We start from the raw sequence: 27,037 nt of genomic DNA, 5'->3' as shown, positions 1-27,037 counted from the left end.
ATTGCACAAAATGAAAATAAACATGTCCCAACCCAGGACAATGGACCCACTCGGGGGCCTGCTTTATACAGGGCTCGGTATACCAACTCCACCTGGTGAGTTAATTATCAATCCTCAGGGAGCTCGTACTCAACGGGTCCTATAGGGAGGGCAATCAGTGATTCCTCATGCAAGTCCTGGGGTTATCACAAATTCTACAGAGGGAGCTGGGCATTCCTAAATGTTTGAAGCTGGCAGGGTATTTCAAAAGAATAATTATCAAAGCACATGGGACCTTAGACTTCATTAAGGCAGGGACATTATGCTGAACCTTTACAAAGCTTTGTTAAGCCACGATTAGAATATTGGGTGCATATTTGCCAGAGTGTCAGGCTCTGACTGAAAACCAGCGTGTATCTCTCCAGGAACACAGATGAGTTCAGAGCAGAGAATCTGGGGGTGTAGTTTGTGCTGTCACTCTGACAGGGTAGGGCCTGATAGAGCTGGCAAGGCGGGCTTCACAGAGATAGAGGCGCCATCTTTAAAGAGTTTCCTGATCTGTGTTTAATACATAGTTTGTCCCACCCCCACACTGAGGACCCCCTTCCCCACAAACATCAGGGTGACCACCCTCCCCATCTAGCAAGTATCACGGCCACTCTCCCCTTTCACAGCCATTGCAGCCCCCCTTGCAGGCATTGGGGCACTCCCCTCTTCCTCACCCTCCCACCACACATAAGGGGACCCGCCCACCTCAATGGAGGAGGGTTACCCCTCCTGCCAGAGCCCTCTTGACACTGCCCCCAGCAGTGCCCCTTGCACTATCAAGGTGCTAGGGGGCAGTACCCGGCCTTGTCCCTTATGGGGCAATACGGTGACACAGAGGTTAGAATTGCCCCACAACGCCAGGGACCCAGGTTCGATTCCCAGCTTGGGTCAGTGTCTGTGTGGAGTTTGCACATTCTCCCTGTGTCTGCGTGGGTTTCATCCGGGTGCTCCTGTTTCCTCCCACAGTCCGAAAGATGTGTGGGTTAGGTTGATTGGCCATGCTAAATTGCCCCTTCGTGTCAGGGGGACTAGCAGGGTAAATACGTTGGATTACGAAGATAGGGCCTGGGTGGGACTGTTGTCAGTTCAGATTCGATGGGCCAAATGGCCTCCTTCTGCACTGTAAGGATTTTATGGCCTATGATTCTGTGATCTATGACCTTCTAACTCCTGGGATCAAAGGCACCCCCTGTAACCGCCGCCACCCCCCACCCCCCCCACAACCCACTGGCACAAATCCCCGTTCCTGACCGCAGGCGAGATTTAGCAGCCATTACGGGATTTGCGTCTGTGACGAATGGGGCGGTTAGATCGCGGCCACTGTGTCCTGTTCTGGACAGCACATTGTAGAAAGGATGTGAGGGTCTTCGGAAAGCAGCAGTAGGGATTTGCCAGAATGGTTCCAGGAATGAGGGATTTTAGCGATAAGGTTAGGTTGGAGAAGCTGGGGTTGTTGGGAGATTTGAGGTGTATAAGATGATGACAGGCTTAGATGAGATAAACAAGGAAAAGCTGTTCCCATTATCTGGCGATATGTGGACCAGATTTGATATGATTTGATTTATTATTGTCACATGTATTGGTATTCAGAGAAAAGTATTGTTTCTTGCGCGCTATACAGACAAAGCATACCATTCATAGAGAAGGAAAGCAGAGAGTGCAGAATGTCATGTTACAGTCATAGCTAGGGTGTAGAGAAAGATCAACTTAGTGCAAGGCAGGTCCATTCAAAAGTCTGACGGCAGCAGGGAAGAAGCTGTTCTTGAGTCGGTTGGTACGTGAGCTCAGACTTTTTCCCGACGGAAAAAGGGTGGAAGAGAGAATGTCCAAGTTGCGTGGGGTCCTTAATTATGCTGGCTGCTTTGCCGAGGCAGCGGGAAGTGTAGACAGTGCCAGTGGACACTGATTTTAAGGTTTTGGCCACAATGCAATGTGCAATGTGAAGAAGTGCCTTTACACCCAGTGAGTGGCAGTGACCTGGAATGAGCTGATTACCAGAGTATTGGAACTGCCTCCACGATCAATACTGTCAAAGAAAATTGGATGGACACTTGAGAAAAATGAACGTTTGGGAATATAGAGATAGATCAGGTGAAAGGGACTGATTAGTTTAGCTCTACAGAGAGCAAGCATGGACTCTGGGTGAATGGCCTCCTTGTGCCATAATGACTCTATGACAAAGAAAGGCAAGGGAATGTTAGACAAACAACGGGAGAAACATTTTGAAAAAAGCTAAGGGCTAACGTAAAAGGGAATACCAGCTTATTTTATATAAATCTCAGTATTTTACCATCCTAACATGAAAGGAAACAATGCTGGATCTAGATCGAGCATGTTTCTTAGGGAGATCATTTAGGAAATAATTATCATAATATCATAGGATTTGTAATAGTTATGGAAAAGGGTGAGAGCAAATTTGAAGAGGACATATTTCAGTGAGTTGAATGGAAATCTGCCCAGTGTCCTAAGATGTAGGTTAGATGGATTGGCCATGGTCAAGTTTTAAAGTTTATTTATTAGTGTCACAATTAGGCTTACATTAACACTGCAATGAAGTTACTGTGAAAATCCCCTAGTCGCCACACTTCGGTGCCTGTTCGGGTACACTGAGGGAGAATGTAGCATGGCCAACGCACCTAACCAGCACATCTTTTGGACAGTGGGAGGAAACTGGAGCACCCAGAGGAAACCCACGCAGACACGGGGAGAACGTGCAAACTCCGCGCAGACAGTGATCCAAACCGGGGAATCGAACCGGGGTCTCTGACTCTATGAGGCAGCAGTGCTAAGCACTGTGCCACCGTGCTGCCCCATCGTACTGCCCCATAAGTGGGTTGTAGGTATAGGGTAGGAAGAAGGCCTGGGTAAGATATTCTGTCAGAGTTGGTGCAGACTTGATGGGCCGACTGGCCTCCTTCTGCACTGTAGGGATTCTATGATTCTAGGTGAATCACAGATTGGGAGTATATGATTGAGGGGGGACCTTGAAAGAGGAACGAGTTTGGGTACATAGCAAAGAGATAAGGCTGGAGCAACTTGGACGACTAATGACATAAAGATGAAAAGGAAATTTATAATAAATATCGGTTTCGGACATAACCAAGCCAAGTGTAGTACTCCCAGAACTGGAAAGACAAATCAGAGGGGCTCAGTGAGAATAGAACAGTAAGGAATTCAAAAATCTTTTCTACACATTTAAGTTGATGAAGGATGGTCTCGTTTGAGGATATTTTCTTGTAAGGGCAGAGAATAACGATGAGAACTTTGCATCTTCCACCGCTAAAGAAAAGAATGCTGCAATATCATAGTCAGGGAGTGGTGGTATAGATGTTGAATAGGATAAAAATAGATAAAGAGGAGCTATTTAAAAAGATTGAGTGCTCTCAAAATGGTCACCTGGTCCAAATGGAATGCATACTCTGGTTGTTGAAGGAAGTAAGGGAGTGTTGAAGTTTACATTTTACGTTTATTTATTAGTGATACAAGTAGGTTTACACTAACACTGCAATGAAGTTACTGTGAAAATCCTCTCGTTGTCACATTCCGGCTCCTGTTCGATTCCCAGCTTGAGTGACTGTCTGTGTGGAGTTTGCACATTCTCCTCATGTCTGTGAGGGTTTCCTCCGGGTGCTCGGTTTCCTCCCACAGTCCGAAAGACATGCTGGCTAGGTGCATTGGCCATGCTAAATTCACCCTCAGTGTACCCGAACAGGTGCCGGAGTGTGGCAACTAGGGGATTTTCACAGTAGCTTCAATGCAGTGTTAATGTAAGCCTATTTGTGACACTAATAAATAAACTTTAAACTTTTTAAACTTGATGTCTATATGCTAGCAGTTTTTAACAGGTTCAGTGTACAGCAGTTAATGTGTGCATTGGTCCATTTGCAATGGGCTAAACAGGCCAGGAAACAAACCTGCTACCAACTTGTGTTACTTGACACTACACCACATGATATTCATAGAATCCCTACAGGACAGCAGGAGGCCATTCAGCCTATCGTGTCTGCACCAATGCTCCTAAAGAGCATCTTACCTAGGCCCATCCCCAGATCTAATGGCGAGGCAGTGGCATAGTGGTATTGTTGCTGGACTAGTAATCAAGAGACCCAGGGTAATGCTCTGGGGACTCGGGTTCAAATCCCACCATAGAAAATAATAAAATTTGAATTCATTAAAAATCTGGATTTAAGAATCTACTGATAACCATGAAACCATTGTTCACTGTCTAAAAACCCATCTGGTTCACTAACGTCCTTTAGGGAAGGAAATCTGCTGTCCTTACCTGGTCTGGTCCACATGTAACTCCAGAGCCACAGCAATGTGGTTGATTCTAAAATACCTTCAGGGATGGGCAATAAATGCTGGCCCAGCCAGCGACGCCCACATCCCATAAACAAAAATAAAAAAACTCAACCCCACGCATTAACCCCACTAATCCCCCTAACCTACGCATCTTTAGGCACTAAGGGACAATTTAGCATGGCCAATCCACCTAACCTGCCCACCTTTGGACTGTAGGAGGAAACCGGAGCACCCAGAGGAAACCCACGCAGACACAGGGAGAATGTGCAGACTCCGCACAGACACTAGGCATTATTTTTACTGGTGGTATCTTGTCCCATACATTGTGCACAAACTAACTGAGATGTTTGACTTCTCGCAGGCACAGACAGCACATGTGATCCTCGATGATGGAACGAAAATTAAAGGAGTGTCATTTGGGTATCCTCACTCAACTGCGGGGGAGGTCGTATTCAACACGGGATTGGTTGGGTGAGTGCAGTGTGGCCTGCACTAGGCTTCTGCTTTCTCTGTCCGAGACGATCTTTTTTGCCACTTCTAGTTTTGCTTTTAACGTAACGGGACACAGTTTGTGTTTTACATTTCATTTCCCTGCCCAAGTCACATGATGACTTTTCCTGGATTGCAAAGCTAATATCTGGAACAGGCTGAATGGTAAATCGCAGCCTCGCTAACAGTACGGGCTCCCCTGTGGCAGGTTTTAATTGAAGGGCTGCTTTGTGACGTGACCTCCAGTCACAGCAGATACACAGTTAAGATCGAAGGTTACTCCTTCACTCGGGACCTTGGATGGGGAGAACAATAGCTGTCTGCTGTGTTCTATATTTATCTGTTAAAACCAGCTCCCTAATCTAGATATAACCACAGAATCCCTACGGTGCAGAAAGAGGCCATTCAGCCCATCGAGTCTGCACCGACCTGCTGAAAGAGCTTCTCACCCAGGCCCTCCCCTCTGCCCAATCCCCGTAACCCCACGCATTTACCATGGCCAATCCACCTAACCCGCACATCTTTGGACTGTGGGACGAAACCGGAGCACCCAGAGGAAAAGGTGGTGAGCCTTACATCAGTGGTAGGGGAATTATTGGAGAGGATTCTTCGAGACAGGATTTATTCCCACTTGGAAATAAGTGGGCGTATTAGTGAGGGGCAACATGGTTTTGTGTCTCACTAACTTGGTTGAGTTTTTCGAGGAAGTGACGAAGATGATTGATGATGGTAGGGCAGTGGATGTTGTCTACATGGACTTCAGTAAGGCCTTTGACGAGGTCCCTCATGGCAGACTGGTGCAGAAGGTGAAGTCACACGGGATCAGAGGTGAGCTGGCAAGATGGATATAAAACTTGCTCGGTCAAAGAAGACAGAGGGTAGCAGTGGAAGGGTGCGTTTCTGAACGGAGGGCTGTGACAAGTGGCGTTCCTCAGGGATCAGTGCTGGGACCTTTGCTATTTGTAATATATATAAATAATTTGGAGGAAAATGTAACTGGATTGATTAGTAAGTTTGCGGATGACACAAAGGTTGGTGGATTTGCGGATAGTGTGGATAGCGATGAGGTCTATCAGAGGATACAGAAGGATATAGATCGGTTGGAGACTTGGGCGGAGAGATGGCAGATGGAGTTTAATCCGGACAAATGTGAGGTAATGCATTTTAGAAGGTCTAATACAGATAGGAAATATACAGTAAATGGCAGAACCCTTAGGAGTATTGATAGGCAAAGGGATCTGGGTGTGCAAGTATACAGGTCACTGCAATGCAGGTGGAGAAGGTAGTCAGGAAGGCATACGGCATGCTTGCCATCATCGGCCGGGGCATTGAGTTTAAAAATTGGCAAGTTATGTTGCAGCTTTATAGAACCTTAGTGAGGCCGCACTTGGAATATAGTGTCCAATTCTGGTCACCACACTACCGGAAGGATGTGGAGGCTTTGAAGAGGGTACAGAAAAGATTTACCAGGATGTTGCCTGGTATGGAGGGCATTAGCTACGAGGAGAGGTTGGAGAAACTTGGTTTGTTCTCGCTGGAACGACGGAGGTTGAGGGGTGACCTGATAGAAGTCAACAAGATTATGAGGGGCATGGACAGAGTGGATATTCAGAAGCTTTTCCCAGGGTGGAAGATCAATTGCTAGGGGGCACAGGTTTAAGGTGCGGGGGGCAAGGTTTAAAGGAGATGTACGAGGCAGATTTTTTACACAGAGAGTAGTGGATGCCTGGAACTCGTTGCTGGGGGGCGTAGTGGAAGCAGATACGGTAGTGACTTTTAAGGCGCGTCTTGACAAATACATGAATAGGATGGGAATAGAGGGATATGATCCCCAGAAAGGTAAGGGGTTTTAGTTCAGTCGGGCAGCATGTTTGGTGCAGGCTTGGAGGGCCGAAGGGCTTGTTCCTGTGCTGTAATTGTTTTGGTTTTCTTTGTTCTTTGAAACCCAGGCGAATGTATATCCTTCAAAGTGGCCACCCCTGACACATCTTTAAATGAGACCTAACCATCTTCAGAAAGAATCATGTTCTCGGTGCAGTTCTCGGTGACCATTCTACCACACAGATGCTGGCAGAACCACCTCTCTCACTAGTTTCAGGTGGCATGCATGTCTGCTTTTATCTGTTGATACTAAGATTCAACATGACATCTTTGGACATTGTCAATTAATTTCTGTGGAGATGAGCTTAATGATGCCTCCAGTTGTGGCACTAAGTTGGTCATTTCTTTTGGAGACTGCAAGGGATGATATGGGAAGTAATAAAATGTCCCATTTCATCATTAGTTGTCCTTGTGAAGGTGATGGTGAGTTGCCTTTTTGAACCACTGCAGTTCACAAGAATGATCCCAGGAATGAAAGCTTTGTCATATGAGGAGTGGTTGAGGAGTCTGGGTCTATACTCGATGGAGTTTAGAAGGATGAGGGGGGATCTAATTGAAACTTACAGAATACTGAGAGGCCTAGATAGAGTGGACGTGGAGAGGATGTTTCCACTAGTGGAAGAGACTAGAACTTGAAGGTAAAACCTCAGAGTAAAACTTTGAAACTGAGAGGAGGAGGTATTTCTTCAGCCAGTGGGTGGTTAATTTGTGGAACTCACTGTCACAGAGGGCTGTGGCGACTAGGTCACTAAGTATCTTTAAGACAGAGATAGATAGGTTCTTGATCAAAAAGAGGATCGAGGGTTACGGGGAGAAGGCAGGAGAATGGAGATAAGAATCATGTCAGCCATGATTGAATGGGCCGAATGGCCTCATTCTGCTCCTATATCTTATGGTCATATGTGGTGTAGGTACACTCACTGTACTGTTGGGGAGGGATGTCCAAGACTTTGATGCAGTAACGATGCAAAGATTTCTCCTGTTGTTTTTTGAACTTTTTTTTATGTTCTAGCTACCCTGAAACACTAACAGACCCAAGCTACAGAGGGCAAATCCTGGCTCTCACATCCCCCATGGCAGGAAACTATGGGGTGCCAGACACAAAGAAGTTGGACGAGTTGGGGTTAATGAAATACGTTGAGTCTGAATTTATCCAGGTAATATTTGTTACCCGTGAATGGGTACTTGGTAAGTGGGCAGGTTTACTGATCTCTTGATGAAGCGTTATTTACCTGGTTGAAATGTCTGATCAAATTCAATTATTCGCTGCTGAGGGGAAAACCTGTTACACAAAACGGTGATTGAAGTTGTAGTCAAAGTTTGAGAACAGTGGAGTTAGAGAAACACTACTGACTGGATGTGGTGGGTGGGATCGTCCATTCTGAATCAAAGTTTGGTGGTGGGAGGTGGAGTGTTTTCCGCTTGGTTGCAGGGTGGCTGACCTTGTGTGAATCTTACACTGGTCAGACCATTACTTATGAATTTGTGCAGAGAAGTTGCCCTCCCTGCCACTACCTCACGGGGTTGAAGATCCAGGTGCCATATTTGAAGGGTATCTGGATAGCCTCCCATCCTCCCTCCCTCCCTCTCTCCCTCCCTCTTTCCCTCCCTCCCTTCTTCCCTTCGCCTGCTTCCTATGTCCAGCCTTGGTGCAGCTTGTGGTATCGACACCTGATATGAGTGGAGTTGTGCTCAGCCCCCAAGAGGGTGAAAGCAGTGTCTATTCACCTCAGAGTTGTGGAGGAAATCAAGCCCGCCAGGTGCACATAAGTTCATAAGATATAGGAGCAGAATTAGGCCATTCAGCCCATTGAGTCCGCTTCGTCATTCAATCATGACTGATGTGCTCCTCATCCCCATTTTCCTGCCTTCTCCCCATAACCCTTCAACCCATTACCAATTAAAAATCTACTAATGATGACCATGAAACCATTGTCGATTATCATAAAAACCCATCTGGTTCACTAATGTCCTTTAGGGAAGGAAATCTGCCGTCCTTACCTGTCTGGCCGATATGTGACTCCAGAGCCACAGCAATGTGGTTGACTCTCAACTGCCCAGTTAGGGATGGGCAATAAATGCTGGCCTAGCCAGTGACGCCCATGTCCCACAAATGAATGAAAAAAAAGAGCTGTGAGCAGTTAGCTTAGGTGCCATCACCTCATGCTTCTGGTTACTGAGAGAAGCAGGAAAAGGGCATGTAATATTTTCACTTGGGCAAGGATGACAGTGCAATAAATGCTGCACTTTCTGACTGGACGAGGCGATGACAGTCCCAACAGTGAACTCCTGGACCTTTCTTCTCTCTCCACGCACATTCGCCGATTATTGTCTGAGGCTCAAGATTCTGCTGCTGTCTTGTTCTGTCTGTAGGCGCTGCCGTTGTTGTAGGTCTCCAGTGACCAAAGGGACACATACTTCTTTATCATTAATTTGTGGGACGTGGGCGTCACTGGCTGGCCAGCATTTATTGCCCGTCCCTAGTTATCCATGGAGGGCAGTTGAGAGTCAGCCACATTGCAGTGGCTCTGGAGTCACATGTAGGCCAGACCAGGTAAGGATGGCAGATTTCCTTCCCTAAAGGACATGCTGATGGAGGAATGAGAAGTTTTGTTCCAACCCTGGGAGTATTTGATAGCACAGTTTGAAGGAGCTTTACTCTCGGCAATAGTGTTGGGGAAGGCAGGGGCTGTGATTAATTATTTTGGGTTTCTGGAATGGAAAATTCTGACTGTGATAAACTTAAGAATTCATGATAGGACGCAACGGACACATGAGCACCAAACGTTTTTGGATAATCTGTTGTTCTGTTATTTCTAGGTTTCCGGATTACTAGTGCAGGATTATAGCCATGACTACAGTCACTGGAACTCTGTCAAATCACTTGGGGAGTGGTTAAATGAAGAAAAGGTAAATTGCTATTCCCTTCCCCCACCTTTTGTTTATAGAGTACAGATTTCAGGTGGTGTGTCTGTGATCTCTCTCCATTTTGTGAAAGAGGGCCCTCGGGTTTGGGTGGAGGTTTCACTTCTGGCCCTGTTTCTGCCCCTGCCAGATATGCAGATGCTCTGTCAAAGGTGCAAGAGGTGCATGAGATTAAATGTAACATCATTGTCACTGCTGCCCAGCTGAGATCAGCTGGTCCGGGTAGAGAGCAGGTTAGACTGGGGCAAAGGGATCTTTATTCCTCGATTACACAAAGCATTTAGCCCTGAACTATCTGAGGATCTTGAAGAAACTGTCCTCAATCACTTCTTTGGAAGTGGTACAGTACGGCTTTAACTCTGAACATTTCTTCCGAAAGGCAGCTTATGTCCCCTGCTTGGTGAATCAGTAACTGGAAGTATAAACTTAGTAGGAGAGCGAAGGATGATGAGAATTTGTTTTGGCAGTTTATTGGTGTGTAGTGGAAGTCATGTGTAAATACAAGCATTGCTTTATTATTAGCTAACTAAAAAAACGTTAAATCCTACAGTGCTGAGCTCTATGGATCCACAGGCCAACTCAGAATCATAGGGTGGTTACAGCACAGAAGGAGGCCATTCGGCCAATCGAGTCAATGCCAGCTTTCTGCAAGAGCAACTCATCCATTCCCATTCTACCCCCTCAACTCTTTCCCAGTAACCCTGAACACATCTTTAGGCTCTTGTCCAATTTATTTGTGAAAGCTACAAGTTAAATCTGCCTCTGCCACACTCTGAGGCAATGCATTCTGGGTCCCAATTTCTTTCTGCAATGAACAAAGGTTTCTCGTGCCATCTTCAGTACTTTCCACCAATTATTTTATATTTATCCTCTAGTTCTCGTCCCTGTCTCCAGAGGGGACAGTTTCTCTCTGTTTATTCTGTTTGGATCTATCATGATTTTGAACACTGCTATCAAACCTTCTCTGAACCTTCTCATCTCTAAGGACAACAGTTCTAGTTTCTCCAATTTATCTACGCACCTGGAGTCTCTCATCCCAGAACTACTCCTATAAATCCTATTTTCATCCCTGTCTAAAGTCTACACCTTCGTCCCAAAGTGTGCTGTCCACAATTTGACCCAACTCTCCAGTTGAGGCCAGGCCAATGTTGTATACACATTATTCATAGCTCAGAATAATAGAATTTTACAGCACTGAAGGAGGCCATTCGGCCCATCGTTTCTGCGTCGGCTCCCAAAAGAGCTACCCAGATAGTCCCATTCTCCAGCCTTATCTTCATAACCCTCTAAAGTTCATCACTTTTAAATATGTATCCAGCTCTCTTTTGAAATCTCCTATGGAATCTGCCTCCACCACTCTCCCAGGCAGCATGCTCCAAATCCCAACAACTCTCTGAGTGAAGAAGTTTCTCCTCATCTCACTCCCAGCTCTCTTGCTGACCATCTTGAAATTGTGACGCCTAGTCATTGACGTACCAATTAGTAGAAACAAGATATCCTTCTTCACCCTGTCAAATTGTTCACAATTTTGAACACCCCAATAAGGTCACCTCTTAATCTTAAGCCCAATTTCTCTAATATTTCCTTGTATCTAAAATTCCTCATTCCTGGTATCTTTCTCGTGAATCTCCTCTACACTCACTCTCTAGGGCTTTAACATCCTTCCTTAAATAAGGTGCCCAGAACTGAACACAGTACTCCGAATGTGGCCTGACCAATGACTTATCGAGGTGGAGTTTCACTTCCTTGCTTTTATACTCTATGGGTGGGATGTTCCAGCTGCGGTTGCCCTGAAACCGGAAAATCCCGTTTGAGGTCAACAGACCTTTCCACGGTCAGCCCCTCGCCCGCTACGATTCCTGTGGCGGGCGGAACGGAAAAATTTGCCCCAATGCCTCTGTTTATAAACCCAAGAATCCTATAAGCCTTCTTAACAACTGTTTCAACTTACCTGGCCACCTTCAGAGAATTATGCAGTTGAACCCCGAGGCTCCTCTGCTCCTATACTCCTATACAGATATCCACCCCATCTGACGAAGGAGCTGTGCTCCGAAAGCTTATGGTATTTGCTACCAAATAAACCTGTTGGACTTTAACCTGGTGTTGTGAGACTTCTTCCTATACTCCCCCAGAGTTGTACCATTGAGTCTGTATGGTCTCTCCATGTTTCTTCTGCCAAAATCAGCTCACACTTTGCTGTATTAAAATTCATCTGCCAGGTGGCTGCCCATTTGGCCATTGTCAATGTCCCTCTGAATTTGCTCAGTGTCACCCTCACAATTCACTATTCTCCCTAGCTTAGTTTCATCTGTAAATTTAGAGATTTTTGCCCTCAACACCCTTCTCTAAATCATTTATATAAAACAGAAAAAGCAAGAATCCCAGCTCCCTTGCCTTTGTACCCTATGCTTTGATTGATAGAGGGTGTATTTGAACTAATTTGCCCGGCCATTTGGAGTGATTCCTGCACACATACCCAGGATCTCTCTGTTTCTGTAGCCTCTGCAGAATTGTAGTCTTTGGTCCCTGAAATCGGGACGGGCGAGGCTCGCAGAGTGCCATTCTCTGTTGGCCTCGGGCGCGATCTTATGAGCCTCAGGTGGGCACGCCGGTAAAATCCAGGCCTTTATCTTACATTGCCTCTCCTCATTCTTCTTACCAAAGTCAATCACTGCATATATTACATTTCATATTAAATTTGCCAATTGTCCCCCCAATTCCACTCGCCCGTCTATGTTTTCTTGAAGTTTACCACCATCCTCTTTGCAGTAGCCAAGTTTTGTGCAAATTTGGAAACTGTGCCCTGATCAGCCAAATCTAGATGATTGATATCGATCAGGGGAAGTACTGGTCTTCGTGCTGATCCCTCGGGAATACCACCTCATCCTGTTATTAACCCTGCTTCCGGTCAACATGACTTACTTTTGTATCCGTGCTGGATTTGTTCCTTTATTCCATGGCCTCTCGCTGACCAGTTTATTGTGTGGCATTTCATTGACAGCCTTTTGGGGGTCCATACACATCACAGGAAACACTCCTCAATCCTTACTCTTACTTCATCACATATTCAATCAAATTTGCCTTGAATGAATATTGTTTTTTTCTGAATTAGTCCACCCTTGACCTAATGATTGTTATGTTTTGTCTCATATTGTTTCTAACAGGTTTCCCTGCACTGAGGTTAAACTGATTGGCTTGTATTTACTGGGTTTACCTTTGCACCCCTCATAGAAATATAGAAAATAGAAGCAGGAGTAGGCCATTCGGCCCTTCAGCCTGCTCCACCATTCATTATGATCATGGCTGATCATCCAACTCAGTAACTTGTTCCTGCTTTTCCCCTCATATCCTTTGATTCGTTTCACCCCAAGAGCTATATCTAACTGCTTTTTGAAAACATACAATGTTTTGGCCTCAACTGCTTTCTGTGGTAGCGAACCACCCTCTGGATGAAGAAATTTCTCCTCATTTCAGTCCTAAATGGTCTACACAATATCCTCAGACTGTGACCCCAGGTTCTGGATCATCAGGAACATCCTTCCTGCATCTACTCCATCTAGTCCTGTTAGGATTTTTTAGGTTTCTATGAGATCCCCCCCTCACTCTTCTAAACTCCAGTGAATATAATCCTAACTGACTCAATCTCTCCTCATACATCAGTTTTGTCATCCCAGGAATCAGCCTGGTGACTCCCTCCATAGCAAGAATATCCTTCCTCAGATAAGGAGACCAAAACTGCACACAATACTCCAGGTGTGGCCTCTCCAAGGCCCTGTACAATTGCAGCAAGACATCCCTGCTCCTGTACTCAAATCCCCTTGCTATGAAGGCCAACATACTATTGGCCTTCTTCACTGCCTGCCTGCATCTGCATTTCTCCAGTCCTCTAAGGAGGCTTGGAAGATTATGATCAGTGTCAACCCTTGCTTCCCTCAGTATCCTTATAGGCATCCTGGAGACCCTGGTGACCTAGCAACTTTGCACAGAGACAGACAGAGACGCACAATGGAGAGAGTCACATGACCATGACACACAAGTCATGCGTGACTGCAAACCAGTGCACCATGTCACTGAGGGGCAGAATAGCCACTTGTTTCTGGATTGTGGGGCAGAACCAAAGATTTTACCACCTTTTTGGTGTAGCCATTACCTGGAAGCCGAGCTATTGGAAGATTTTTTGGTAAGCCACCTTTTCCCAAAATCGAATGGACGTATTGGAGGAGTTGCTGGGAATCCTCTCCTGTGGCCTTTAGTGAGCCTTGGGGAAGATTAGGCTCGCTGGGAGTTTTGAGAATCACAAAGACTTTTTTTTCTTCTTTGTCCCTGCGGAATCTCTTTGTTTGCCAAAGGAAACTGATAAAGTTAGGAATTGTCAGCGTTTTATTTTCCCCTGTGTCTGGAGGCCACCAACTCTATGCTGGGCTACTTGTAGTCTTGCTGGTTGCCCTGTAATAAATTGTCCATGTGGTCATTGTGCCATCCTAGGTGAGCATTGGGGTGTTCATCTCTGGGGAGCAGTTGAGCTCAGTCCTGTCCCCACTCAGTGACGATAGCTATCACCATCCAAATGCCCACTAAAGTACCAAAAGTATCTAAAACACTGCCTGGCTGAAATTACCCGACTCTGTGAGCCTTTCTGGGTGAAACGGTGGCACAGTGGTTAGCACTGCTACCTCACATTCACCAGGGACCTGAGTCACTGTCTGTGTGGAGTTTGCACATTCTCCCCATGACTACATGGGTTTCCTCCGGTTTCCTCCCACAATCCAAAGCTGTGCGAGTTAGGTGGATTGGCCATGCTAAATTGCCCCTTAGTGTCAGGGGGACTAGCTGGGATAAATGCCTGGGGTTATGGGGATAGGGTCTGGGTGGGATTGTGGTTGGTGCAGACTCGATGGGCTGAATGGCCTGCTTCTGCACTGTAGGATTCTCTATGAAAGTTCTATCTTTTGACACTGTGCCTAACCCAAAAGCTTGAGATTTCCCTGGTCAGCAAGGCCTACCTAGATTGTGCCTGTATCAGGAGCCTTGAGATCCTCTGGCCTTGAACGGCTGACAACACAATGTCTAAACCAGGGAGCTGAGGGTTAGGACTGTATGAAATTTTAAACATCACTTTTTTGAAATGTTGCCCAGCACTCTTCAAGAGATAGATTGTTCCGACCTCAGGTGGCATCATTATTATGGGTGACATTTCAAACTGAGTAATTGATGGGGAAGAGTTGGAATGGAGAAGGAAATATTGAGATTGCTCTTGGTGCTGTTAAGAATCTGTTGTTTCATGGAACATGTTTTCTCATTGAACAGATCCCAGCCCTTTACGGAATAGACACCAGAATGCTCACAAAGATAGTCCGGGATAAGGTAACCAGCCTGGCGGCCATTTTGAAATTCTCATGAGTGGGTTGTCCTTCGAACCATTTCAGGCATTTATTAAAAAAACAACATTTCTTCACAGGGAACAATTCTCGGTAAAATTGAGTTCGAAGGGGATCCTGTAGAATTTGTTGATCCCAACCTGCGAAATCTGATGGCAGAAATATCAACCAAGGTGAGACTTATTTAGCTTCCAGTTTGTTTTTGAAAGGTTTGTCTAATGGACAATTTGTAATTTGCCATTTTGAGAGATTTGCAATCTAAAACTCCTCGTTGCCATGGTGATTCTAGGAGAGATTGTGGTGTGGGAAATGGGGGCTGCAGTGTGGGGGACAAAGAAGGACCCAGGAAATAGGGGTTTTGGTAAATGAGGACTTAAGTGGGTGGCACGGTGGTACAGTGGTTAGCACTGCTGCCTCACAGTGCCAGGTATCCGGGTTCAATTCCTGGCTTGGGTCACTGTCTGTGTGGAGTCTGCACGTTCTCCCCGTGTCTGCGTGGGTTTCCTCCGGGTGCTCCGGTTTCCTCCCACAGTCCGGAAGATGTGCGGGTTGGGTACACTGGCCATGCTAAATTCTTCCTCAGTGTACCCAAACAGGCGCCGGAGTGTGGCAACTCGGGGATTTTCACAGTAACTTCATTGCAGTATTAATGTAAGCCTACTTGTGACACGAATAAATAAATAAAAAAGGTGGAGGTGGAGGGAGTGGTTGGGATGTATTGGGGGTGGGGTGCGCAGTATTTGGGGGCTGGAATGATCATTCTGGTTTTATTGTGCTGGTGTGAAATCCCATGATAAGCGCAAGGAATGTGAGAAGAATATCTGACATTGTTGAATTGTGCTCGATGAAGGGAGGGATGTGTAAAGTGTTTGTATGTGTGATGCAGTTCCACCTGGTTAACGGTGGAATATTACTAGCGGGCATGGTGTGTGACACAACCCGTTGTATTTTGGTTTATGTGACGTAACTCATTGTATTTTGGCAGGAAATTAAAATCTATGGCAAAGGGAATCCAATCAAAATCGTCGCCGTGGACTGCGGGATAAAGCACAATATAATCCGACTCCTTGTGAAGGTATCTCTCTCTACCTGTCCCTCACCCACATCTGCGAACAACAGCATTAGGCAATTAATGATCTCATTGTTGCTCCACTGCATTGGTAACCTCCAATTTCTGTTCCAGCGGGATCTAATAAATATCTATGTTTCCGTGGAAAGCTAGGTTTCCACAGAAAGATGGGTCATTATTGTCCCGATATTTGCCTGTACAGTACATGGGCCATGACTCGGGGATAGTTAGGGACTGAAAACTCATTGGGCAGGATTTTCCAGCCCTTCCCAACAGCCAGATCTTCCAGTCCTGCCAAAGGTGACCCCCCCACCCGACTCCCCCCCAGTGGCAGGTTCTCTGGCAGCGGGTCATGCAAAACACTGTAGATATCATGGGACCGGTACATCCTGCCAACAACCAATGGCAAGTAGCCTCTGCCACCAGAAAACACGCCAATGGGTGGGGGGGACTGGAAAATCCCGCCCTTTGCCAAGAATTGCAACAATATTTGTGCAAATATTAGCACAACCCCATTTCAATTTCACTAATCTTTGAAGTGGCACTTTATCAAATGCCTTCTGGAAATCTAAGTACAGTACACCCACTGGTTCCCCTTTGTCCACAGCAGATGTTACTTCTTCAAGGAACTCCAATAAGTTGATTAAACATGATTTCCCTTTCACAAAACCATGTTGACTCTGCCTGATTGCCTTAAATTTTTCCAAATGCCCTGTTATAACATCTTTAACGATAGCTTCAATGGGCTTTCTGCCCCCTTGCGTGTCTGCATGGGTATCCTGGTGTTGACTCACCTGCTTTCTAGGGGCAGGCTCCCACATCCTCCGTGATCTCTCCTCCTTCTTGAATTGTAGCCAGTAAATTGACGTGCTATTCAACTGCCGTGAACCTCATCGCCAAGGTGCTGATCAATTGGGATCATCTACCACTGCACAGACCAGGAATGGCACTTGTGTAGCTCACTCCTGCCTAGGGAAACGACTTTGAGCTGCTTTGAGTTTAAGGAGAATAGTTGCGATAGGAAGTCAGAGGAAATTTTCCTTTTGCCACATATGATTGCACATTTTTCCCATTTTCAATAGGTCACCAAGTGAATGAGGCCCGAGGAGTATGATAATAATTGCTGCTATTTTCTTTTCCAGAGAGGTGTTGAGTTACATTTAGTCCCATGGGATCATGATTTTAGTAACATGGAGTATGACGGACTCTTCCTATCCAACGGCCCCGGGGATCCCACGTTGGCAAAACAATTGGTTGCAAACGTACACAAGGTACCTCGTTCAGTGTGGGGGTGTTTCTTGTTCTATGGAGCTGTCAGCTAAATGTTTTATAAAGTGGTCAATTCTTTTTTAATGCATGGGGGTTGTAGTGTTGAGTGTCCCAGTCACGCGCACTGCCTCATTGCTGGAAGAGCACATCAGGCTGTTCTTGTGCTGTAGTTGATGGTTACTTTTATATTCTTCTTTAGATCATTCAAAGCAATCGCCCTGAGCCAGTGTTTGGCATCTGTATGGGGAACCAGCTGACGGCATTGGCTGCTGGTGCCAACTGCTACAAACTGCCAATGGGAAACAGGTACCAGAAACCCCCATTGAAAGTATTGTTAATGATGTTATAACCGGCCATTTGGGAAAACAAATCAAGGCAATCAGGCAGAGTTGACATGGTTTCGCGAAAGGGAAATCATGTTTAACCAACTTATTGGAGCTCTTTGAAGGAGTCACGTATGCTGAGGGGAACTGGAGGATGCACTGTACTTAGATTTCCAGAAGGCATTTGGTAAGGTGTCACATCAAAGGTTATTGTGGAAAATAGAAGCTCACGGTGTAGGGGGTAACCTATCGACATTGATAGAAGATTAGCTAGCTAACAGGAAACGGAGAGTTGGCATAAATGGGTATTTTTCTGGTTGGCAGGATATGATGAGTGGTGTGCCACTGGGATAAGTGCTGCGGCCTCAACTTTATCCAATTTATATGAATGACTTGGATAGTCAGAAGCTTTTTCCCAGGGTGGAAGAGTCAATTACTAAGGGGCATAGATTTAAGGTGCAGGGGGCAAGGTTTAAAGATGATGTACGAGGCAAGTTTTTTACACAGAGGGTGGTGGGTGCCTGGAACTCGTTGCTGGGGGAGGTAGTGGAAGCATACGATAGTGACTTTTAAGGGGCGTCTTGACAAATACATGCATAGGATGGGATATATGGTCCCTGGAAGGGTAGGGGGTTTTAGTTCAGACGGGCAGCATGGTTGGTACATGGTTGGAGGGCTCAAGGGCCTGTTCCTATTCTGTAATTTTCTTCGTTCTTTCTTCTTTGTTCTTTGATTTGGATGAAGGGAGTTAAGGTATAATTGCTAAACTTGCCGATGACACAAAGATAGGGAGGAGAGTAAATTGTGAAGAGGACATAAGGAGGCTACAAAGGGGCAGAGATAGGTTAAATGAGTGGGCAAAAACCTGGCAAGTGGAGTATAATGTGGGCAAATGTGAAGTCGTCCATTTTGGCAGGAAGGATAAAAAAGCTTATTATCTAAATGGTGAGAGATTGCAGAGCTCTGAGATGCAGAGGGATCTGGGTGTCCTAGTCCATGAATAACAAAGGCTAGTACACAGGTACAGCAAGTAATTAGGAAAGCTAATAGAATGTTATTGTGAGGAGAATTGATTACAAAAGTAGGGAAGTTATGCTTCAGTTGTACAGGGCATTAGTGAGACCACCTCTGCACTAAGGATGATTAGTCTCCTTATTTAAGGAAGAATGTAAATGCATTAGAAACAGTTTAGAGAAGGTTAACTAGAATAATAGCGGGAATGGGCAAGTTGTCTTATGAGGAAATGTTGGAGAGGTTAGTCTTGTATTCACTGGTGTTTAGAAGAGTAAGAGGCAACTTGATCGCAACCTTTAAGATCCTCAGGGTGGATGTGAAGAGGATGTTTCCTCTTGTCAGGGAATCTAGAACCCGGGGTCACTGTTTAAAAATAAGGGGTCACTTATTTAAGACAGAAATGTGGTGAATTTATTTCCCTCAAAGGGTTGTGAGTCTCTGGAGCTCTTTTCCTCAAAAGGCAATGGAAACAGAGTCATTGAATATTTTTAAGGACAAGGTAGATTCTTGATTAACAAGGAGGTAAAAGGTTATCGGGAGTGGACATAAATGTGGGGTTGAGGTTATAATCAGATCAGCCATGATCTTATTGAATAGTAGAGCAGGTTCGAGGGGCCAAATGGCCTACCCCTGCTCCCAGTGCTTGTATGTCTCCTATGTAAGTAATTGCTGTGGTCTATTTTTTTCTGCCTCTTTTTCAAACCTTTCTGTGCATGGTTGTGATGGAATGTATTTCTAGTAATACTGGATTAACAACCCAGAGTTTAATTCCCACCATGGCAACTCATCAAATCGGATGAATTTTTTGGTAACATTAGGAAAGGGAAGTGACTGAATCTTTACCGCAAATCAAATTCTTTCCCAACTCCAGCCACACCCAAACTTCACCCCCTGCCCACGACACCTTCACATGTAATTGCAGAAAGTGCAACACCTGCCCCTTTACCTCCTCCCTGCTCCTTGTCCCAGGGCCTAAACACCCCTTTCAGGTGAAGCAGCGCTTTGCAAACACCTCCTTCAATCTGGTCTATTGCATTCGCTGCTCCCAATGATGTCTACTCTACATTGGAGAGACCAAATGCAGACCGGGCGATCCCTTTGCTGAACACCTTCGGTCCATCCGCAAACAGGACCCAGACCTTCCTGTTGCTTGCCACTTCAACACACCACCCTGATCTCCTGTCCAAAAGTCCATCCATGTGGCCTTTTGCAATGTTCTAGCAAAACCCAACGCAACTGAAGGAACAGCACCGCATCTTCTGATTGGGCACTTTACAGCCTTCCGGACTGAATATTGAGTTTAACAACTTCAGAGCATGAACTCTCCCCTCCACCTTCACCCCTTTCCATTTATTTTTTCATTTCTCTCATTATTGCATTTTTCTATTTTTTTATCTCGCTTTCCATCTTTTTTTCCTTGACTATCCACTAGGGTAATCTCTTACCTGTCTCAGGTTGTCCTTTGACACTCTGCTCACCTTTGTTCTGCCATTTACACATTCCGATCTTTTAATGGCCGCTCTCTGCACCATTCTTAGCCATGATCACCCCATTTACATTCCCTTTGCCTTTTTTGCCTATGACATCTTTTTCAATCACTCCTGTCTCCGCCAGCCACTGGCTCTCGATCCAGCTCCCACAGCTTTCTCGCCTTCTCACCACAATGCTATAAATATCATCCTATTTTCTATTATCTTCAGCTCTGACAAAGGGTCATCCAGACTTGAAACGTTGGCTCTATCCTCTTTCCCCAGATGCTGTCAGACCTGCTGAGATTTTCCAGCATTTTCTGCTTATGCTTCGCTAATGTTTCATAGACTCCTAGAATCCCAAAAGTGCAAAAGGAGGACATCCAGCCCATCGAGCCCACACCGACAACAGTCACATCCAGGCCCTACCCACGTATTTACCGTCTGTGTGGCACGGTGGCACAGCGTTTAGCGCTGCTGCCTCACAGTGCAGGAACCCTGATTTGATTCCGGCCTCGGGTCACTGTCTGTGTGGAGTCTGCACGTTCTCCCCGTGTCTGCGTGAGTTTCCCCCGGGTGCTCCGGTTTCCTCCCACAGCCCAAAGATGTGCAGATTAGGTTGAATGGCCATGCTAAATTGCCCCTTAGTGGCAGGGGGATTAGCAGGCTAAATACGTGGGTTTATGGGGAAAGGGCCTGGGTGGGATTGTTGTCGGTGTAGACTCGATGGGCTGAATGGTCTCCTTCTGCACTGTAGGGATTCCATAATAATCTACTGACACTAAGGGACAATTTAGCATGGTCAATCAAACTAACTTTCACATCTTTGGAGTGTGGAGGAAACCGGAGTACCGGGAGGAAACCCACGCAGACACGGGGAGGACATGCAAACTCCACACAGACAGTGACCCAAGGCTGGAATTGAACCCAGGTCCCTGGCGCTGTAAGGCAGCAGTGCTAACCACCATGCCACCCAGGAAATGAACCTGCCCCCGTACGCAGTTTGATCTCCCTGAAACCAATTCTACCCTGCGTCATTCACCTTCTCTCTGTCTCTGTGGTCCATTTTAACCAGGGCATCTTGCAGTAAACATTTCTCCCACCAAGCTAGCTTCAGACCTTTTACCTTTTGAACCCAATCCAAGGCCTAAAATCTGGCCTTCCTCCCTTTGGCCTTTGGTGTTCTCATTGCCCCTTTGAAACACAGCCAGGATTTTCCTGTGGCTGTTGGGGTGAGTGGATGGTGTTGGTCTGTCTCTTGTTGGGAGCAATGTCTCCCAGCCTGAGTTACTACCATCCCGGAAATTGGGTCAGGATCCTGTCAGGGCCTAAGTCTGAGAGGAAAGCGCAAGCCCAGTGGTTTGAAAGTAGCAGGGTAAAAAATGACTTGCATGATCTTCAGGAAAGAAGCACTGGAACAAGTTCCAAAGTATGGGATTGGAGGATTGATGATCTGTTTGTTGCATGATTCTTTGAGGAGCTGTAACTGTGCTCCTCAGGGTGCGGAATCCTTGATGGTTCAATGTAGTCGGTTTGATAACTAACCGGGAAATGTGCTGGAACTGCCCAAAATTGCTATCCACAGACCCTGAGCATGATTTGATTTTAAAAAATTTGATTTATTATTGTCACACGTATTAGTATGCAGTGAAAAGTATTGTTTCTTGCGCGCTATACAGGCAAAGCATACCGTTCATAGAGAAGGAAACGAGAGAGTGCAGAATGTAGTGTTGCAGTCATAGCTACGGTGTAGAGAAAGATCAACTTAATATAAGATAGGCGCCTTCAAAAGTCTGATGGCAGCAGGGAAGAAACTGTTCTCGAGTCGGTTGGTACGTGACCTCAGACTTTTGTATCTTTTTCCTGACGGGAGAAGGTGGAAGAGAGAATGTCCGGGGTGCGTGGGGTCCCTACAGTGCAGAAGGAGCCATTCAATCCATCAAATCTGCACCGACCACAATCCCACCCAGCTCCTATCCCCATAGCCCCACATATTTACCCGAGCTAGTCCCCCTGACACTAAGTGGCAATTTAGCATGGCCGAGCCACCTAACCCGTGCATCTTTGGACTGACTGCTTTTCCGAGGCAGCGGGAAGTGTAGACAGAGTCAATGGATGGGAGGTTGGATTGTGTGATGGACTGGGCTTCATTCACAGTCCATTGTAGTTCCTTGCACCAAGAATCAGCGTGTTTGACTTTATGTCCTTAGCACATTCCAATCTCTCTGAATGAGCACTGTTCTTTTTGCCTAGTGTCGCGTGTAATGTGCTCGCTGAGTTTGAATCTTTATCTCATGTGCAGAGTTTGATACAGTCCCCCTCAGGCATTTGCATAGCAGCAGCGGAGATTGAGGTTAGAGTTCAGTGTGACACCTGTCAATGCAGTTACAGCACTGGGCCAAGGCAGATCAAGCTGACTCTTCTCCAGGAATTGAGAAATGGTATGAAATGAGGCAAGGAGTGGAAAATAAAGCTGTATGTGCTTGGATTTGCTAATGGATATCTCTAAAAATATTCACCCACTAACTCCTGTTTCTCCAACACAGAGGACAGAACCAGCCTGTGATGAATGTAATGAATGGCCAGGCATTCATCACTGCACAGAATCATGGCTACGCTATCGATAGTTCAACCCTCCCAGAAGGATGGAAGGCGATGTTTGTTAATGCTAACGATGGCACTAATGAGGTAAGTAGAGATCGAGACTTATATTGTCAGATAGGCAAGTGCTCTCAATGGAATAACAAATATTTTAACATAAGTAGCTGAACCATATAATCAAGAAAGTCCCAAATTAACACTGATCCAACTGGAGATTGGTTGGTCTGTTTGTGAGGAGAGTGGTGATTGGTTGGTATGTCTGTGAGGAGAGTGGTGATTGGTTGGTCTGTCTGTGAGGCGAATGAAGATTGATCTGTATGCTGAGTGTGATTGGTCAGTCAGTCTGTCCGCCAGTGGTGATTGGTCAGCCTGTCTGTGAGGCGAGTGGTGATCAGTTGGTTTGTCTGTATGGCAAGTGGTGATTGGTCGGTCTGTCTTTGAGGAAGATGGCGATTGGTTGGACTGTCCATCTACCAAGTGGTGATTGGTTGGTCTGTGAGGTGTGTGGGTGATTGGTCAGTCTGTCTGTGAGTTGAATGGCGATTGGTCTGTCTCCCTGTAAGGAGAATGGGGATTGGTCGGTGTGTCTGAGGCACGTGGTGATTGGTCAGTTTGTCTGCGGGGTGAGCAGCGATTGGTTGATTTCTCTTAATGTCAGTGATGATTGGTCGAAATAGAAAAGGTTCTCTCTGTGCTCTCTAACACCATGAAGTCAAGACTGGAATAAAGATTTCAAAGCTGCCCCTTATACCTCTTCTTGTGGATGAGTCCAAGTTATTGGAAACATTCAGAGGCCATGCTAATTGCTGGTTGTAGAGGCAAGTGATTGCGGGCAGCACGGTAGCACAGTGGTCAGCACTGCTGCCTCACAGCTCCAGGGACCGGGTTCGATTCCTGGCTTGGGTCACTGTCTGTGTGGAGTTTGCACATTCTCCCCGTGTCTGCGTGTGTTTCCTCCGGGTGCTCCAGTTTCCTCCCACAGTCCAAAGATGTGCAGGTTAGGTGGATTGACCATGCTAAACTGCCCCTTAGTGTCAGGGGGATTAGCAGAGTTAATGCGTGGGGTTATGGGGTTAGGACCTAGGTGTGATTGTTGTCAGTGCAGGCGCGATGGGCCGAATGGCCTCCTTCGGCACTGTAGGGATTCTATGACAGACTCACCAGAGGGTGGTGGCGCAGTGGTGTACAGTTGGGAAGGGAGCATTCCCTGGGAGTCCGGACTCGCACTGATTCCGAACCCTATGCCTGTGGATCTGTAGCTGAAGAGCCTGCCTCTGCTTGTGTGCTGCAGGTCAGTCTGCCAAGTGGCATGCAGCTTGGGAAGCATTTGTCACACATGTTAGTGTGCAAGGTTCCCCGCTGTGTACACCAGCCTTGATAAAGCCTTTCCCACAGGAAAAGCTGCCCATTGCAAAGTGCCGGCAGCCAGTTAGGACGTTGCGGTGGTGATGTCAGAGCAGAAGGCTAGCTTGGTGCCATGGTTACGTCCGCGCCATATCACATTGCTCGATTTTGAGTTGACGTTTCTGCCTCAAAATTGCAGCATTGGAGCTGCCCCCTGCGTTCTGAACTACCATCGCTGCATCGCTTCGGGGAGGCCGAAAACTCCAGGGGGATAATTAGCCCCGTGAATCAGAGTTTAAGGATATTTTGTTCTACCAACCAGCTCCAATTACAATTACAGAAGCCTAGATGAGATAACTGAGGGAGAGCTCCACGTTGTTCAGCTTTCTCATGTGGTTTGTACCCTCCTTGGCCATTCTGTACAATCACAGAAGCACTGTGAGTTCCCGAATCTCGCTAGTCAGCTTGTCACGGACTGGATCAAATTACACATTCCAGATTTGGGTGTGCATTAAGAGGCCATTCAGAAATCTGGTCCAACCAGCCATTATTGGAAATCAACACAGCTCCCACCATCCTCCCCCACCCACCTCCAACAATCCCAATGCCTTTCAGCTAATTATGCTCACTCACTAAACCCCACACTCAAATAAACAGCAATCTTCAATTTGATTTGATTTACTATTGTCAACGTATTGGGATACAGTGAAAAGTATTGTTCCTTGGGCACTATACAGACAAAGCATACCGTTCATAGAATACATAGGGGAGAAGGAAAAGAATAGTTTATTTAAGTAGGCTTACACTAACACTGCAATGAAGTTATTGTGAAAATCCCCTGCGCCTGTTTGAGTACACTAAGGGAGAATTTAGCATGGCCAATGCACCTAATCAGCATGTCTTTCGAGAGGAAACTGGAGCACCCGGAGGAAACCCACGCAGACATGGGGAGAATGTGCAAACTCCGCACAGACAGTGACCCAAGCTGGGAATCGAACCAGGGCCCCTGGCGCTCTGAGGCAGCAGTGCTAACCACTGTGCCACCGTGCTGCCCCTTGTTCAAAGGCACGCCATTCCCAATCCGGTTCCTTGGTGATGCTTTTTGCAATGGAGGAGGAACCCTCAGGCGGGGAGATGTCCAACACTGAGGGTCCTTAATTACAGGAAAACCTGACGCTGGCCACCTAAATGCCTGTTGAGTGCTTATTATGAGGGGCCTTCCCTAACGGGGCTGACAGAGGTTTCGCCAGTTCACCAGCTGGTGGGCAAGACCGTCATGGCAAACAGTATGAGTGGTTAGCACTGTTGCCACACAGAGAGAGAGAATGCAGCTAAAGTTTTAAAGTTTATTTATTAGTGTCATAAGTAGGCTTACATTAACACCGCAATGAAGTAATTGTGAAAATCCCCTAGGTGCCACATTCGGACGTCTGTTCGAGTACACTGAGGGAGCATTTAGCATGGCCAACGCACCTAACCAACATGTCTTTCGGACTGTGGGAGGAAACCGGAGCACTCGGAGGAAACCCAAGCAGACATGGGGAGAACGTGCAGACTTCACACAGACAATGACCCAAGCTGGGAATTGAACCCGGGTCCCTAGCACTGTGAGGCAGCAGTGCTAACCACTGTGCTGCCCTGGGTCCCTGGTGCTGTGAGGCAGCAGTGCTAACCACTGTGCTGCCCTGGGTCCCTGGTGCTGTGAGGCAGCAGTGTTAACCACTGTGCCACCATGCTGTCCTATACTGCAGTGAGCAGCAAGAAAATGTGGCTTTGTGTTAGCAACCTAAAGGATGCTGAGGGGAGCTACTTCTCTGTTTGAAGAAAAGACGGGGAGATTTTTAAATTACCTTTTAATTCACAGGGTGTGGGTGTTGCTGGCTAGGCCAGTGTTTATTATCCATCCCTAATTGCCCTTGAGAAGGTGTTGGTGAGCCAACTTCTTAAACTGTTGTAGTTGATGTGGTGCAGATGCACCCAGAGGGACGGAGAGTAGAGAGAGAGGTACCGTCGAAGGGATAAGTGTCTCGGAATTGTCCTTGCTGTCTGTCTATATGTGTCTGTTATGAACCCACGGATTGGAAGGACAGCAACAAACAAACTATGCTGCTGGTGCAGGATAAGAGTGTCCCGTCATTAACCGGGAATGGGAGTCCATTCAATGGAAAACAATCAGTTTTAATTCTTCTGTTTCAGGGAATCGTGCATGAGAGCAAGCCCATTTTTACTGCACAGTTCCATCCTGAGGCAAAGGGAGGACCAACAGACACAGAAGTGAGTGAAATATTACTCCAGTGAATACAGTGTGGGTTAAAAAGACAGTGAAATACCAGTGTGTGCTCATACTATTTAATCAGCAGTAAACCCCTCCACACCACTTCAAACAACTTCACTCTACACTTAACCTGAGAGAAACACCAAGTGCTCCAATACCAACTTTAGTCCTGGTGGGTACAGGTCTGTCACTGTATAACACTGGGGTACAGTACTGGTGGGTACAGGTCTGTCACTGTATAACACTGGGGTATAGTACTGGTGGGTACAGGTCTATCATTTGTATAACAATGGGATACAGGACTGGTGGGCACTGGTGAGAGCGGCAGGGGAGTTAGGATAGGAGTGGAGGGAATTAGGGTGAGAGCGGGGGGAGTTAGGGTGAGAGCGGGGGGAGTTAGGGTGAGAGCGGGGGGAGTTAGGGTGAGAGCGGGGGGAGTTAGGGTGAGAGTGGGGGGAATTAGGATGAGAGCGGGGGGAGTTAGGGTGAGAGCGGGGTGAGTTAGGATGAGAGCGGGGGGAGTTAGGGTGAGTGCGGTGGGAGTTAGGATGAGAGCGGGGGGAGTGTGGGTGAGAGCGGGGGGAGTGTGGGTGAGAGCGGGGGGAGTGTGGGTGAGAGCGGGGGGAGTTAGGATGAGAGCGGGGGGAGTGTGGGTGAGAGCGGGGGGAGTG

General features: G+C 46.6%; 2 protein-coding genes across 2 annotated transcripts in view; one reads left to right on the top strand and one right to left on the bottom strand.

Annotated features, from left to right (window-relative positions):
• Nucleotides 1-27,037, bottom strand: part of lancl1 (LanC antibiotic synthetase component C-like 1 (bacterial)) — a 683,707-nt gene that overhangs the window by 88,883 nt on the left and 567,787 nt on the right. The window lies entirely within an intron of this gene.
• cps1 (carbamoyl-phosphate synthase 1, mitochondrial) overlaps nt 1-27,037 on the top strand; it is a 147,117-nt gene that overhangs the window by 16,508 nt on the left and 103,572 nt on the right. Inside the window, exons 2-11 of the mRNA XM_078228805.1 lie at nt 4,691-4,800; nt 7,712-7,856; nt 9,520-9,609; nt 14,932-14,988; nt 15,083-15,175; nt 15,988-16,077; nt 17,214-17,342; nt 17,540-17,646; nt 22,693-22,834; nt 26,288-26,365. Of these exons, the coding sequence (XP_078084931.1) occupies nt 4,691-4,800; nt 7,712-7,856; nt 9,520-9,609; nt 14,932-14,988; nt 15,083-15,175; nt 15,988-16,077; nt 17,214-17,342; nt 17,540-17,646; nt 22,693-22,834; nt 26,288-26,365 (1,041 nt within the window). The remainder of the gene's footprint in view (nt 1-4,690; nt 4,801-7,711; nt 7,857-9,519; nt 9,610-14,931; nt 14,989-15,082; nt 15,176-15,987; nt 16,078-17,213; nt 17,343-17,539; nt 17,647-22,692; nt 22,835-26,287; nt 26,366-27,037) is intronic.

Source organism: Mustelus asterias, chromosome 14 (genome assembly GCF_964213995.1).
Source record: "Mustelus asterias chromosome 14, sMusAst1.hap1.1, whole genome shotgun sequence".
Classification (NCBI taxonomy): Eukaryota; Metazoa; Chordata; class Chondrichthyes; order Carcharhiniformes; family Triakidae; genus Mustelus; species Mustelus asterias.
Note: the sequence above shows the minus strand (reverse complement) of the source record. Positions and strands in the feature narration are given on the sequence as shown.